The sequence below is a fragment of the Brachionichthys hirsutus genome, chromosome 21, assembly GCF_040956055.1.
Source record: "Brachionichthys hirsutus isolate HB-005 chromosome 21, CSIRO-AGI_Bhir_v1, whole genome shotgun sequence".
NCBI lineage: Eukaryota > Metazoa > Chordata > Actinopteri > Lophiiformes > Brachionichthyidae > Brachionichthys > Brachionichthys hirsutus.
The window spans coordinates 5,405,972-5,423,441 of record NC_090917.1 but is presented as its reverse complement, the minus strand read 5'-3'; the positions used below and the strand labels follow the sequence as shown (position 1 = coordinate 5,423,441).

Here is a 17,470-nt window from a genome sequence, read left to right as displayed (position 1 = left end):
TTTTAACAAAGCAAAAATCTGTGAAAAAGAGTTGAATCAGATAGAATATTTCAGTAATTGTTTGGTGACTTAAAGCAATTTCATCTCATAAATCTGTTTAGGAACAGATTTGGCTTTGTGCTTAAACATTTATGTAATGGAATCAAAACAGTTTGTAAAAATGAACTAATAAAAAATGTACGGTAATATTGTACAGTATTAAAAATGCTAAATCGACTGAAATGGAAAAAAATATATTTTATTCAGTTAAGACGTGAAGAAGCCTTTTCAACAAACCTTAAGCATGTCTTTTTTCCTCTTTGATTTACCTCGTCCTTAATGACTGAAAACATATAAAGACATGACTGAAATGCAGTTCATGAAGGTATCATTAAAAATTATAAATGTCATGCTCTTCAAAAATGGGCTGACTTAGAATATATATATATATATAACAATAATATTCCAATTCTCAGCATTGTGATTAAATTTATGTATTTAGGTCAAAAATGTAACAAAACGTTGCCAGGGTGCGCGGAATGTAGGTCAAAAATGTAACAAAGTAACAAAACGCTGATAGGGTGCGCGGCAGGTGACGTATGCGGATTTCCGCTCAAGCGTGATGACGTTTCACAACATCCGGCATGGCGACAGAGACGCTCAGCTTCTCATCCGCTTTCGAGTTACAGGATGCTTCATCGTGTTATGTATTTGTTTTATGTATATTAATGTGTCCCGTTAGTTAAAGTGTAGTTTCAGTATATATTCAAACTATGTCGACGCTGCTGCGGAATATTTCTGGGGGGAAATGGGCTTTATTGATTCTAACATGGAATCGAGAGTCGGTAAACAAATAGCGTTACTGTTAGCTTGGCTAGAGTTAGCTTTGATAATTATTCTGTAAAAAGAAGAAAATACAAGTGTTAAACATGCAACCAATTAAATATGAACTCCTGCTGCAAGATTATACTGTGTACTGTATTATATACTTATGTCATGGAAAAATAAAGTTACGTTAGCGTATATATGTATATATATATTCACGGCTGTATGGATGAAGCCACCTAACTCAAGTTCACACATTCATGTATACTTTATGAGTATGTTTTGATATATTTTAAATGCAGCATCTCAGACTAAGAAGTAACTGCGGATAGTTTCTCTGCAATGTTTTCCTCAATTGCAAAAATATAAACAGAAGGAATCACCAGAAATTGACATGCACTGCATATTAACAGTAATAATGGTGAATTCAGAAGAGATTTGTCTTCTTCTTCAAGTCATTGCGTTTCCAGAGTGGAAGCGTGTCAAACTCTTGAATCTCCATTCCAAAGATATCGTAGAAGGAATCGGGGGATAGGTGGCGCTGCAGGGGAAAGCAGGAAATAACTAAAGAGCATTATCATCATCATCATCATCATCTTGGGTAAACTGCACAGTTCTTCATCCTGGTATTGGCATCTTGATAATTGATTTTAAAAAAAAATATATAACAACAAATGATTCCACTTTAAAGAAATCTATCCTGCGCTGCTTTGTCAGTGATGTATTTTTATTTTACACAAGGCCTGACATTTATTTAAAAATGGATATATGTGTATATTTGCATTTAAAATTGCTCTTTTTTTTGTAATGAAGTTGCTATCTTTTTAATTTTTTTGCATTTTTTCATTAAACATTTGAGTATAGACTCCAAAAAAATGGTAAAGCAGTCTGATCTGTCACATGGTTATATTGCCTTTCCTTGTTACTCTACCTCCAGTCTTGTTCTGTCGATATCCCTGGGAAGCTTCACTCTTCCTCTATTCGCCACTGTGAGAATCTCATAGGGGTAGACCTTAACACAATAAAGGTTGGTTTCTTCATGAGTTGAATATCAGACGTGTTATATGTGAATCACAATATTTTGTTATTTTAACGCAGTTAGCTTTATGTTACGACCGTTGCTGGATTGTCACAGACATAGTGCCGATATATCTTCAGGGGAGAATTCACTACTGCACTGATCCATTTATTCTATCATAAAATCAATGGAATTGTACTAATTGCATGTATCTATTTTATTTTTTATACTATCTTTTACAGTTGGAGGCAAATTATCAACTGCTGACAATATTTGAATCAAGCAACAGTGACAACAAAAGTGTTGTTTGTTTTCAAATAAAACACAGAATCCTACTTTTTAATCCTATTTCAGATTCAGTAGCATTTTGTGATGAACGTGGTAAAAACTACCAGTCCATTTAAACTGTTTATTAACTGTATATTTTACCAATGAACCTAATATACAATGTAGGATTGATTAAATTTGCTTCCAAATGTAAGATGTTTCAGTGATAACCCTCCTGCAAACACACTTTGGCGGTGAATTAAATTAATGGAACTTAACATAACTGTACAAATAATACTTGCTTTTTGGTCCAACAAATTAGGCATAGAGGCGCCTCTCCCCATTCCTGCTAATGGATGTTGACCTCCACCGATGAGCTACAGAATGAAGCAAATACATGCAATGTCACAGCAGGACAAGTGTCTTCAACACTAAAAGCAGGGATTCAAGATGACAGAGTTCTGTCACATACCTTATAGTCTGAAAGACGGGGGGGGGGAGGCGACAAATAAACAAGATTAATCACCAATGTACCCTTACGATTTCTACAATGGATTATAAAGATGCTTACCAACTTACTTCTGAATCTATCACCACTGTAATGTAAGAAATCAGCTGAATGTTGCTTCATCAGGAAAAAATAGAGGGAAAAAATGATATTGATATTATTTTCCTGACATACATAATAAATAAATATATATGATTATATTATATTTTGTAATGTAGATGTGTCATAATCTCAAGAGGAATTGAAATACTGTATTAACAATTATCAGTTCAATTTAGAATGAACCTCAGAATTATGTAAATTGACATAAATGTGCAGTAAATACAACCTTATGAATGAAAGTTGCATCCCTCAAAGGAATATCAAACATACATTAATGATCAGTTCCGTTTCCCTCACCGGATCGAGGCCATTGCAACCATATACACGCAGTGAGGATGTTTGGGATGTGGAAGAGTTTGGATCTAAACAGAAGAGGAAGAGATATAAGTCCATTGTTTAGCCGTCTACACTCAGACTCATCTGTTCTAATTTTAGATTAGCTTTTTCATTAAACCATGTTTGCCAAAGATTATTGATATTTTATCAATACTATATTTTAATTAATAGGCTTGATGTTTTCTTGCTGATTTTTATATATATAGTTATATTAAATACTATATATCAATATATGTAGATCTATTGCATGTTTATCTGTATTTAAAGCACTAATTGAATGTTAACTTAATTTAAATGTACTGCTGTGTACATACAGTATTTCACAATACATATCAAGAATTTTACTTGAAATAAGGTATATATATATTAGTCAATAACATTATGAATAATTCATAATGAGAATAAACCAAGGCTGTAAAAATGTACAAGAGTGGGAGGATTCTTTAGGACATAACTGATGATTGAATTCTGTAAAGTTGAACACCTGAAAGATGTGTTGTTGTACCTTGATGTTTGTAGATTGGGGGCTTCCTGTACATGTGGAAGCCTTCATCTGAAAGAAAAAAGTACAACCATAATCCTTTATTTTTAGTTGAACCAATTTTTTATTTTTTTATTTTTTTGCCAAAAATCACCAGTTTTATGAATGAAATAAAATAAGAATACTGTTGATATAGAAGTACATTTATAATTGAAACTGAACATCTCATCTACACGCACGCTGGACTCGTGGTAAAAAAGAAGAGCGAAAAAAAGAAACTCACAGCAGTGCTATAAAAAGGGCCCAGGCGTGGAGGAATGCTAGTGAAGTAGGTGGGCGACGAGGCAAAACAAGAAAAAAGATAAAACTACAAAGCAGAATACACAAAATGATAAAACGATTTATCTTAAGTGCTAAAGCTTGAGTTTTCTCTCTCCTACAGGATAAAGTTCAGTTTCTCTGAACTTCGACCTCATTGACTTTAAAAAAAAGTGTTTATATATCACATTTCTGTCACATCTTTAAAAATAAGCTGAAATGCAGATTATCCTCATTAGTTTGCATGTTTCTTACCGTATTGTCGCTGGCACGTGCATTGTACTTTACAAAAGAGTGTTTCATTGGGACTATAAAACATAATTCTGAAGGTGAGGCAACAACAGGAGGGTGGAGGGTATGATGTAAAGGGTGGATGAGAAGCCGGGACTCTTACCTTTACTGCGAGGGAGGGAGTGCTGACGTAAAGGGAAAGAAGGGCTGGTGTGATTTGTGAAGGGGAATAAAGAGGAAGAACACTTCATAGGAGGAGGAGAGGGAATGTGCCGAAAAGGGGAAGAAGTGAGCAGAAGTGGGGTGAATAGATTTGCAAAGGTAGAAAAAGGCTGCAGTAATGTGACTTTATAAACGTTCTTCTCACCTGGCCGGTGGAAGTGTTGTGGTGACCGGGACAGAGGGGGGGTGTAGCTATGACGATTGCATGTTGCACGTACTCCGAATGAGTCATGGCTTGTAGATTTTGGAATGCACTTTTTCTCTTCCAAACTCCCCTTGAAGGAAGAAAGAGCCAAAACTGATGTGAAATGCACAAATCCAAACATTTCTGTGTCAACGGTTGTAAAATATGTGTCATTTCTGTGGGATAATACACAAATATATTTAAGTCAGTTCTTCCTTAACTAAACATGTATTTACCTCTCTGGTTTCAGATACATTTCCTGGTGACTAAATGAAAAAACAAAAGAGGAACACATTTGTAAGAAGAAGAATATTATACATGCCAGTCACTTCATGTGAAACACTTTGTTTCCAATATGCCTAATATGAGGGGCGGGGCTTATATATATCATTCTGAAGTAAAGCAGAGATGCTTTTTTTGTCAAGAATTGTGCAGTTGACTTCTAGCATCCGACATTCACCTGGGGCCTCATGTACAAAAGGTGCGTACGCACAAAAACCTGGCGTACGTACATTCTCAAAGTCAAAGTTCACATGTATCAAGAGTGAAATGAGCGTGGAAATGTGCGGTGCCTCACGCCAACTTCATGGCTGTTGGCCCTTTGGCGACACTTAGAGGTGATGCTGGGAAACTGTTATATTAAATGAATGTCAAATATACAGAGAAACATGAACAATGAACACCACAGATTAATTAACGCACCCAGCTGTCTGCAATTACAGGAGTGGATAGAAAAGCAAAGTGGTGCTGAAAACACCGTCAACAATGGCTGCCTTGGCTCTATTGGAAAACACTGCAAATGGTGCAATTAGAAGAGAGCGCCCCCAAATACTATCCCGTCTTCACAGCATCACTACTAGTCAGGGGTTAAAGTTAGTGACTTCCCATTTATCGCTGGTTAAAGTACAGCTTCAGATCTTTCTAACAAGCCGCTGATTGTCTCTGTGTGCAAAGAACTCATGTTAATAACTCCGTGCGTAAAGTGTGAGATACAGCGATCATGCGTATGCAGGGTTTCATACATCTGGATTTTTTGTGTGCGTACGCCATGTTTCAGTAGGAAATCCACGCAAGTCTTTGTACATGAGGACCCTGATGTTTTACTATCTCAGAACAAGATTCTCATTGTTTTTGGAGTTATGAGGTTCTCACATGGAGAGGTAAATAAATGTTTTTGATAATATAAGTTCAACAGGACAATAAAGCAGGTTAGTAAACATGCTCTTATTGTGTTGCTCTGATTAGGAGTATCAATAGATTCTAAATGTTGAATAATTGGAGGCAGTTTCATCAGCAGCAGTTCCTTACAGTGTTTCATAATGGCATTATATCACAGTAAATTGATGTGACGTTTTTCTCCCAGATTGCATTGCAGTTTACAGCCCCGTACAGCGAGACATGAATACTGTACAGATTTTACTGTAAATGTACAGCAAATCTTTACAATGCATGTATTTTGTATACCTGCAAAGGAGGGCAGCGTGCTTCTAGATCTGACTTTGTATTTCATCAAGGCAGAAGCACTGTTGCTCCAAAATACGACCACCAGCAGCAAGACATTGCATGCGTGTAGTTTCACAATGAAGGGCTTTGTATTTTCAGCCCCAAACGAAAAACAATACTCCACTTGATTTGACTCGTAACTCAAACCAAGAAGAAAAACCAAAAGATTAGACACAAACATGTCAGTGGATATAAGTTGGAGCATTGCGTGGAGTCACCTCTGCAGTGCTTTGCCTGCCCCGTCTGTTGTCCAAAGTAGAGACGCTGTTGCTCACAGACTCGTAACACATCATATCAGGGTGCTCTATATCAAGTATAGCCTTGACTCTGGGAATTGCTGCTAAGTCTCGGTAATCAATGATCTCATTGTCTACTTTTGCCTGGGACCAGGACAGGGAGGAGAATGGGAGGAATTAAGGGAGGAGAAGGATACAGAGGATGGAGGGAAGAAGGAGCAGACAGCATGGCGTAGGTCAAAGGTCGCTGATTACATCACATGTATGGGGAAATAGACCTTTAACCACACAGCACCGAAGTGGTGAAACCTTGGCAAATTATTGAACAGATTAATAATCTGTGGCCAGTTTCTTTTTCACTACATCATTTGAAGTACATAATAAATCAATTGGCTCACATTTTGGAGTTTGTTGGCAGGGGTAAAGTTTATTCCACACAATAAAGCAGTAGGGGCTTTTGAAAACACTTGTGTGCTTTTCAGATTAAATGCAATCTGAACTGCCGAGGCATTCACCGATTGACCAAATGCATCGAGCTTCCTGTTCAATATGTGGTTGATTTCTATAAAGAGGGTTTAGTAATGACTGAATTGAGGACATTTTCAGGTTGGGCAGTCGACCACAATTGAAATTCACAAACAAGATGAAGCAAGTTCCGATCAGTCAAGGTAAAATAGGAAGAAGAAAAAAAGTTGACAGAAAAATGTAACTGAATCTAAGACAAATTATTTTCACATTGTGACTCCTTTTACTGACAAAATGAAATGTCTTGCAGGAGAGACACTTTTTCCATGCGACTTCCCTGTATAAATAAGGGATAAATTAAACGTACGTCATCCCGTGGCGAGCAGTCCTCCATGGAAGCTACCAAACAGATGCTGCCGGCAGAACTTACACATATATTTCGACCTGGACTCCCTGGAGTGCATGAGCCCGGCCTGGAACACGAGCTTTCGGATGAGTTTCTCGGGGTCTAAGGCGGAAAAACAGCTGTGTTAGTTTGACTCATCGGATGGAGACAGACATCGCTTACAGTTCCGTGCACACACACATGTGGTCCAGCATCCCTCATGTGTATAAAACAGCAATAACTATAATTCAGCAGTCTACAGGCAGTCCCAGAGAGTTGTGCCGTCTGGAATTTGCTCCAGACCTTATTTGCATATAACAATATCAGACCTTCAATCCCCTTCATCCATGAGAAATGTATGACGTTTGTGTTCCTCCTTTGCATCCATTTAATGGTAAAAATGTAAAAAAGAGAGAAAAAGCCAAACGTGCAGCATGATACACATTATATTCACATTTCACATCTTATTTAAATGGATAATATTAATAGACCAGGTTGGATAGGATTAGAAATGAGGCAATGAGAGGGACATTGAAGGTTAGACGTTTTGGAGACAAGGTTAGAGAGGACAGACCGTGATTATTTGGACATGTCCAGAGGAGAGACAGGGACTATACCAGTAGAAGGATGCTGAGGATGGAACTGCCAGGGAACAGGGCTAGAGGTAGACCCAGGAGACGATACATGGACGTAGTGAGGGAGGACATGAGAGTGGCTGGTGTTGGGGAGGATGATGCAAAGGACAGGGTGAAGTGGAGAAAGTTGATGTGATGTGGCTCCCCCTGACGAGGCAGGCCGAAAGTCACATACTCTTCATGATGAGATGAGTATATGTGTCATATTCATGTTATTTTGGGGTCCTTTGATTCAACTCATCATCTGATTGTTTCTCAAACCGTTGATGTGGAACAAGGCGGTATGATTAATCTGAGATTACAACATGCTCACTCTGAAGAAATATTAACCTTCGGCTCATGTTGGGGGAAAAAGTAATCAAGACAGGATGTTTTTGGTCTGCTGGCCTGGGAAGGAAGAGAACGAGTAATGAAATGATGGTGTCCAGGTAATCGGTTCACAAAGATATAACACCTACCCTCCATGAAGCAGTAACTACACCAGCTGTGCATCACATCTGACCTTTACGTGTAATTCATACACCTCTATTATTCCACTCCACACCTCAAATACAAATATTTACATATTTAAATACACCATATTCCTTAAAAAGTTAAGAAATGTTCATTTATAATGTCCTGATAAATAAATAACAAGCAGGATAAAAAAAAAATGGTTACAGTAGAACATATTTAAGTTGTTAAATCCATCTGAAAACCAATAAAAATGAGTAGTTTAGCAGTGATTTTCCCATCATTGCTAATACCGTTTCACGTCACACCTTAACGCAAACGTCTGTATGTGCAAGAATGCTGCCACCACGTCACACAGAGAACCCACCCTGGAACCGTCCTCAGCTGTGCTGCTGTCTCCGCAGGTCGGATGCCAAACTGTTGAGCCTGCGAAGACACAGACTTTAACGTACTGCAGACGTCGTAGCAAAAGAATCATGTCGAGAGAAATGTCAAGAAAGGCACAATTTTCATGCGCAGTTGAACACGAACCATCCTGTGCGACCGCTCTTAGAATGAATGCACTCATCTGAGCGGATGCGCATCATCGGCGTGAGTGCACTAACCTTGCAGATACATTTCGTCACCTTCTCTGAACAGTTTGTCACATCGGCTGCATCTCGCACAGGTGGGATGATAATTCTTGTCTCCTGCCTACAACAGATGATGTGAAATACAGATGCTGCTTTAGCATTACGCATTTTAAATAAAGAAGCAACTGCTACTTATTTGACATGTGAAAAATTATCTGTTTATTATTTACATAACTGATTTCTGGTCTCCTGCCGCACTGTGCACAGTCTTTGTCTATTAGCACTGCAGGCATCAAGTATTATGTTCTGAAACTTGTAATGTTACTTTAATCGTTCAGAGTTTTTCCCCATTACCAGTTATCAGAACCACAGACAGCACTGGTAGGCAAGTAAGAAGAATGTGAAGGCGTGAGAAGGCCAGAAATGGAATTAAGAGACGATCTCTTGATCAAAGACAAAAAAATGTATATCACAATATGTATTTTAATAAAATAATAGCTTAAGTATAGGTGAAATCAGGGATGCTTCTTACTTCTAGGACTTTCCCAGTGATATACTTCTGACACGTGTCACATTGTATCCCAAACTGAATCTGATAGTCCCGTTCACAGTACGGAATGCCATCCCTGAAAGACAGCATCATAATAAAAAGCACATTTTTATCTCTGTGTCACTACATTTCATTTCCGAATGAATCACACAAAGAATTAGGAATAGAAAAGAGATTTGTATTTACTTGCTCATATACTCTCCGCTCAGCACTTTTCTGCAGACTTTACACTTGAAGCAGCCGATGTGCCACTGCCCATCCAGGGCCAACAGGGCCTGGCCATTTTTGATGTCTCTACCACAGCCAGAGCAATCTGAACCCCCCACATCCGTCATTGTTAGGAACAAAGCCATCGGAACAGGCTTTTATTTCATGCGTCCTTTCATTTGGATTATTTCTGGATTAGCATGCAATAACGGTGAAAGGCCACCTGGCAATAGATAATTTCTACTGTTCTACAGAGGGATCCTCTTAATCAAAGCTTCAGAATAATACTAAATGCACAGTCTGCCATGTTGAGCTGCAGCTGGCCAATGCACAAAATCCACTGCCTGATTACGTCTCCATGGAATCAAAGCATTTGATCGGTTTTAAACCTTTACTAATAACTCGGTATTTTGATGGCATCAAATGTCCTTGCTCAGAGAGTGGATGCTGCTCTTACTGGGGCAACTGAGGCCGGCGGGAGTGGGAGACACGGGTTGCACACAGCGCTGACACAGGCAGTCATTCCCACTGAAGGTGACACATTCCCCGGTTGGAAAGGCTTGTCTGGGAAATGCAGAAAGAGTCACAGGTTGAACAAACAACAAATTATATTTATTTTACATTTTTTTGACTGGCTAAAGCTTACTTGCAAATGGTGCACACAAAACAGGCTGGATGGTACGTCTTCCCCAGGACTGTCACCACCTCTCCCTCCACAAATTCCCTGCAACTGTTGCAGATCGTGCCATGAAGCCTCTGGAAGTCCAGCGAGCACAGGTAGTCGCCATTCTTCACAAAGAAGCCACTCTGACCCAGGTCACAGCCACACACTTGCACCGCACGAGATACAATCGATGTGTAAGGATTAGCCTTTAGCGATGAACCAACAGAGAATCAGCTAACAGAATAATTGGGTCACAGCAGGTGCTTGCTTAGATCCGAACAGCCCTGATATCTGCCGTATGCTATGCCCCGCGGGGAAAAGGGATTAGCTGGCTGCTGAGTTAATACGGCCGATTAAAGAGCTGATAAATGTTCAGCGGCGTTTACTGAGATCTTAGTTGGAATCTGAATGAGTGAAGACGTCTGAGGAGAGCTAACCCAAAGGTTGGGACCATAATTGGTCCAGCGGAATTCAACCTTTTCAGATAGAAACTGGATTGTTTTTTGTTTTTTCGATTTGCTACCAAGAAGCTAAAAGTATTAGTTAAAGATTAAACACTAAAAAAGAAGCTGGATAATTTACTTTTCTGCACTAAATTCTTTATGTAAATCTTTTTATATAATGTTCCTCATTGCTTACAACAAATGTTCAGTGTGCACGGAATGATTTCAAAAGATCTACAGGCAGAGATGCAATATAATATATAGCAGTCTTCAGTCAGCTGACAATAATAGCCATGTTTTCATTACCTTACACTGAGTCCCCTAATAAGTACAGAAGGAGCACTTTCAGCCCGGTCTGTTGCAGCGAAGCCCCCCCCCCCAGTAATATTTCCACTGTTAAAACACTACAGGTCTCTGCTCTGAAAGTGTCTTTATCTCTCCTGGGTTGTAAACACCATAACAATACAATGACAGCTCAAAGACATGAGAATGCTGTCAGATTTGATTAGTGGGGACAAAAGCCCGATGGCAGAATATGTTTGTTCACTCTGGAGGTTACAACAGCACATTGTAGAAACAGAACATTCAGCGACGGCTCTAAATGACCCCTTCTATATACGAGGTTTGATAATGCAGCCTCAAAGATGTGTCTTTTTATTTTTTCTAGAAAGCATCGTCTCCACTGTGCATAAGGAATTCTGTTCATTGCGCTCAAGTTTCCAAATTTAGACCACAAACACAACCTGGGACTTGCCGCTGAGTCTAATCTGGCTGAGGTGAGACTGCAGGACGCTCTAAAGCTGTGGCCGCAGCTGTTCACCTCGACATACAGAAGGAACTGACCCTTGCATGTGAAGCAGTTTATGTGGAAGTGGTTGGCCTGGACTCGCAGCACCTTCCCCTTGCATGGCTCCCCACATCTGAAGCACAGGATGAGCTGCTTGACCCCCGTTGGACCCGGGTGGCGGCCGTCCTTAGGGTGAATCACTACAGGAGATATTTCATTGTTAGAATAGTGTCATGTAAAATGAAATTGTGTAGTGACAAGTTGGGTTCGGGTTATTCCCTTTTTAAAACCTGCCACTCTTCATTTTTCAGCATTAATGAACCTGCATAATGTTTTTAAACAGAAATCTAAGATTAAATCAGAAACAGTTTGCTGCATTTTTTCCCCCCAATACAGTACATTAAATTTCAAGTCTTTCACTTGCAAAGATCATTCCCAAATAACAGGGTTTTTCTTTTCTGTGTTGCAGTTCATTACGACACAACCAGTTGTGCGTTAGTGCTTACATAAATCAATAGAGACGCGTTTGTATTAATCTGCAGATTACCTCAAAAAGACAGAAAAGAGCTCACTAAATATTTTCCAGGAGTGTTGTAACTATGTCAAGAGAGCAATCCTTCTTCTTCTATCTCAGACATGTGTATATGGCAGCAGAAGCACAGCATGCCTGCACAATCTAATCACTGGAGAAACAGAGAGGGAAGAATGTGTGGGTGGGCAAATAGATAAACGGACTCACAAGGTATTTATTCTGCTGTTTCCCATGGCTTTTATAGATGTGGGGGGGGGGGGGGGGGGGGTAAATGTTGAATTAACTTAAATGTCAAAACTCACGTAACCGAAGCAGAAAGATTTCCACACCTTTATATCTGGAAGCATAAATGTTTTCTTAACCGCACTGAGTGCCCCCCCCCCACTCAACCTTGTGAATACTGAAAAAAATCAGTCAAGCACCACTGGTATGTGACCTTGAGTCTGCCCCACAACAGGAGATATTTGTTGCTAGGGTAACAAGCATGCAGACACAAACTAGATTAAGAGACCATGCCTTTCAAATGAATATAAGACTCGGTGTAAATAGACACAAGTCAGAACTGTTCATACATTATGCAGCTTGAAGGTCATAAATGTCCGCTGTAGGCCTGCTGTTCTGATGACTATACGGGAGATGAGAAAATGTATTTGACAAAGAATAATTCGCATCCTACTGTTTTAAATAACACAAAATTAAGTCAGATTAAATAACAAATCTAAGAAAAATACAAAAAAACAACAATATAAAAGCATCATCATAACAAAATATTAACTATAAAAGAAACAGATTACATTTGATCTCAATAAGAGATGTATTATAATTACAGTCACCCTTAGTCGGTTATTTCTGCTAGTATAAGAGCAGCACAAGGACAAACTATGACTGTAAACCTGGCCAAAATAATCCTGTGATAATTATTACTGCCAAGTCTTAAAGTGAGTGTAACATATTTCATTTTATTTTATTTTTAACACCCATTTTATACCTTTCATTTTTTTCTCTGTGTAATCCAATGTGTGGAAATGGAAATATCTAAAGAGCACAAAATGTCGTCTGCACTTTTTTGCTCGCTCTCAGAATGTGAAGCTAATATGGTGTCAACGTATTAGCAGATGGTAGATTTGGAAAGACAGCAAATGGTCAGGAACTTGAGATGGACAGCTAATCACACAACCCACTGGCTCCAGCTATAAAGACCTGCACCTGTGTGTATGTACATGCATATCTAAGATGACGCTATGTACATCCAGATATCGATATTTTGTTCCCTCCATTTCAATACAGAAGGTTGTGAACAGAACACCCAGTTTGTCCTTGACCACAGTGAAGCATCAGTTTTCATTCACTAAAATCATTCTGCAGCCTTAAATTCCATCCATGCATGTTAAGATTTACAAGTAAAGTGAAATGCAAATGCCCTACTGTACCCGCGGCTGCACATAGAAAATAAAAAAAGGGTGAAATACACCCCAGTTATGAGGTATTGTCAAAGTCATGCAACTTTCACCCAAACCATGATGCTCTGCAATAACTTGCAATTTTTTTTTCAACTTCTCGATTTGGGACGGACTATTTAAATGTCCGACAATTAAAGATTAAAATGCAAAGTAAAACAAAATGTTTTTAAAAAATTAACAGACCAGATCTTTCACTTCAGCAAAAATCATATCTGTGGAACACCAGTCAAACCATCAAATGCCACTTCACACACACACACACACAAACACATCCAACACTTTCAAACACAAAATTATAACTGTTTCACCACCGAGATAAAATACATAAAAACGGAATCTACCTTTTTCTTTCATGGCAGTTGTTTTCAGCACGACTGTGGCAGCGCTCACTGCAGCAAGAGAGTGAGGAGGGGAACTGACCGGACTGCCGGTCCCAGGGAAAAGGAGGTGGTCCATCACAAGGCGGGCAGGAGTGTGTGCGTTTGTGTGTGTGAAACGAGGAGAGTAGGCGTGGCACTGGGTGACCATGACCTCAACCATGCCAGACAAAATATATTTGAATCTGGTTTCACGCTGAACGTGCAATAATGCTTTGTCGTTCTTGTAGGGCTTATCTAGCCACCAGATTTCTTGAGGAGATCACACAAGTTTTGTCAAGTTGCATCACTTGTAAATGCCTTCAATGTACAGCTCACCATTGCATTTGTGTAAATTTACAACAGCAAAAAGCACAGCTTTGCCATAGCGCAACAAACCGAAAACCCAATGCCCTCCTTAGTATGTCTTTGCATTACCATATTTTAATGACCACAATTTCCTTTGATCTTCACAAAGTTTTGTTTACAGTACATTTCCATGAGAAAGGGTCTCCTCTTAAAGTCATCATGTATTATTTCTCACAGATTATGTAGCAGTATGCCTCTGAATCAGAATCTGAGTCATATTTATTGGCCATATATGAGAGCACATACATGTAATCCGAGTCGGTTTCGTCATTGCACTTCAGGTACCGGACAAGACTCTGATGTACATTTGATGTGTGTATATGTACAATATATAGAGAGTAGTAATCTGTGTGTATGTGTAAAGCAGAATGCTGCCCAGATTTAACTGCAAATTAGCAGTAATTACTTTGGTTTTGAGCTTCGAAGTCAATAATCTTTGTCACAAAGAGACACGAAGGTGCAATATTATGTTTTGTATCTGCATTTTTTATTATTATAATGGCTACAAGTGGTGAAATGTGATGTATAAAGGAAAGACAGACAGTTCTATAACTAGTCATTTTTCATCCTGCTGAAATACGTTTTTATCCCATGATACTAATTGCTTTATTTGATTATTTAATTTGATCGCAATTCGCTAATGCAACAATTTATGAATAGATATCAACAATTGCAACTGTTCCACAAATTGCAATTGTTTTTGATTGTTCTCTTTCGTCTCGACTTTGCTCGCATCTTGTCTTGTTGTAAACTCGTCGTCATTGCAAATGAGGGAAACCTCAATGCCCTTCGAGTAGAAATAAAGGTTTGAAATGAAAAAACAATATAAGAAGGTAAAACCACTCGTTACCTGACAAGTCTGCAGGTATGCTGGCCAACTTCTCGCACAGGATGTAGTCGTTGGGGTTGAGGAAAGGCAGCTGCTGCATCATGGACTGTTTAGGAATAAGGTAAAGAACCTCTGCAATTTCGCCATCCTCAATAACTGACATACGCCTGACAGAGTTTTTCCTCTTGGCCCGATCCAGAATAACCATTTCATTGCTGTGACTCGATCCACAGATCCTGCCCAGGCTGCTGAGGTTGAGAAGGCCTGACGTGCTCATGCTGTCGAGGCTTTCAGCCATACAGCTCAGGGAGCAGACGGACTGCAAGCGTGAAATCATAAAGCAAGAAGCCTTGAGTTAAAGTCTCCTGCTGAGGTACTGAAGACTTTGTGACTGACTCAGCGTCCTTGTGTGTAGTCAGTAAAGCAGTTAAAGGACTAATTCCGACCACACACACATACACACACACACTTAAGAAGATTAAGTGAGGTATATTTATAGGGTTTATCTTTGTGGTAGACAGAGGATCTGACCTCTCTAGGAAGTCTCCATCAGTAAACTTGTCCCCTCCCTTGGGATTCATCAATATTCTCATTTCAAATCTTGCAATTTTATTTTCATATTATATATACACACACACAAACAGTATATATGCCTAACAGTTGGCCCTAGCTTTCTGTAATATCTACAATGTTACAAAAATTATGAGTATGAGAATGCGGCTAACTTGTTTGGGTTTCATTTACATTCACTTTCTCTGTACAGACAGAATCGTGCCGTTTTCTTCCTCATTTTGCTGACTGGTCCTCTTGTTTGATTTGTTCAGGGTCCCACCCTGTAGAGCAAAGAATGCAACTCAACACATTGAACACCTGGCTGTACAGTCAGCGTGTGGGATGACTGACCTGTCTGTGGTCAACAATGTTAAGCAGCACTGAGGTGATGATGCAGCTGATGGTGTTGGCCAACATGAAGATCATCATCCCTTGCCAACGCCACAGTGGAATTATACTTTGACTGTCCAGAGAATGGTGAAGGTCAGCATGAATCTAATATACTGCATCATGCACTGCAATCCCTCCTACCTACTTAGTTCCCAAAATCGTTCCAATAACCAGATTAGACACGCCAACTCCAATCATCTCCATGGATACAGCCAGACCTAAGGCAGTTCCTAGAGTCGCCTGAGGTACCACGAGGGGAAGAGATGACCACAAGCTCACCTGGAATACAGCACAGCTGGTTAGGTTTTCAAAACAATCTTGTAAAATATGCATTTAACTTACTGACCTAGAATCAGTCATAAAGGGGTCCAGTATGCACTATCATGCAAAATATCTTCTGGATCTGATCCAGAATGAGGTTTAGGAAAAAACATGACATTTTAACATGAAACCCCATTTGTGAGGGTTGCTATGGTGACTTGTGCTGCAGGTTGATTTCTGCCCGTCACAGCTGCGGAGGCATCCTGAACGAGACGCACCTGTTACACATCTCCCCTAATCAGCTCCTGCCTCTCTGGACAGCTCTCTGCCAGAATATCCTCCATTTTCTCAGTATTTTCAGGCTCTCCCGTTCTACGTTTTACATTTATCTTTAATATGGAAGGAAACAGATCCTGTTGAAATTGGGGTAAATTTTAACAGCAAAACGATTTTGTTTTTGAACGCTTTGAATAATGTCTCTCTTATCAATGAAGGTTCTGTTTTTGCTGGCCTTTAACAAGTGGGCAAACAGACTTGCCGCATCTTCAAAAGCTACGGATCTAGGTCCAGAAGAATCCGCCATTGTTCTTAAGTACTGTATTGCATTTTTGTTATTATAAAAAAAATAAAAAATACTGACTGCTTTTCTTTGTCTTGTTTCTGCGTTGAGAGAGACAGAATTTTGTTTTACTCTGGTCCACTATTTAATCATAATTAAGGTATTTTGAGCCACATTCAACACTGTTGAAGAAAATGACAACATGCCTGATAACAACATAGATTTACTGTCCTTGATTACTTTGAGAGAGAACAAGTGTTAGAAATTAAAATGGATCTCGACTCACACAGGCAAAGGAGTAGGTGATTCCCAGCCATATGGTGGAGACGAGAGGAGGGACGTAGGTGAAGGCCAGGAGTCCAAAGACGGGCAGTGTGAGGACAGCACAGGATACAATGAAGATGCCCCGCAGACCCACGTAATCCTGCAGCCAACACAACAGAATGTCTGTTGTACAACATATCTGCATATTTGACATTACTTTCTGCAACTTCTGGACAGTTTAGAGACAGATCTGGGTTAGAGATACTCACTATGAGAATTCCCAAGCAGATTAAGAGGATCACTGAGCTGTCATAAACTGCACTGGCAGCATAAGATGCCTCCTTCTGACTGTAGTCACTGTACTTATCCTGAATGAATTTACTGGACAGGAAAATACACAATCATGTCAGTTTTGCAAAATGCTATAAGTGCTCATGTATGTTGGATCATATCAATGCAATGGTTCTGTGATTTATTTCTGTTGCGGTTTAAAGTAAAATAGTCATTAAAAGATAATAAACCAGAAT

General features: G+C 39.3%; 1 protein-coding gene and 1 pseudogene across 1 annotated transcript; both read right to left on the bottom strand.

Annotated features, from left to right (window-relative positions):
* Positions 1–1,231: 1,231 nt before the first annotated feature.
* On the bottom strand, positions 1,232–15,254 carry LOC137909846 (actin-binding LIM protein 1-like). Its single transcript, XM_068754277.1, has 19 exons — positions 14,939–15,254; positions 11,428–11,571; positions 10,124–10,307; positions 9,935–10,041; positions 9,457–9,583; positions 9,253–9,346; positions 8,754–8,841; positions 8,516–8,574; positions 8,026–8,082; positions 7,106–7,183; positions 6,193–6,354; positions 4,708–4,737; positions 4,422–4,562; positions 4,229–4,310; positions 3,541–3,588; positions 2,997–3,061; positions 2,392–2,466; positions 1,736–1,816; positions 1,232–1,345 (listed from the first exon to the last, which is right to left on the bottom strand). Exons 1-19 carry the CDS (start codon positions 15,252–15,254, stop codon positions 1,232–1,234), a joined length of 2,052 nt encoding a protein of 683 aa, XP_068610378.1.
* A 409-nt stretch (positions 15,255–15,663) lies between these two features.
* Positions 15,664–17,470, bottom strand: part of LOC137910434 (lysosomal dipeptide transporter MFSD1-like) — a 15,995-nt pseudogene continuing 14,188 nt past the window's right edge.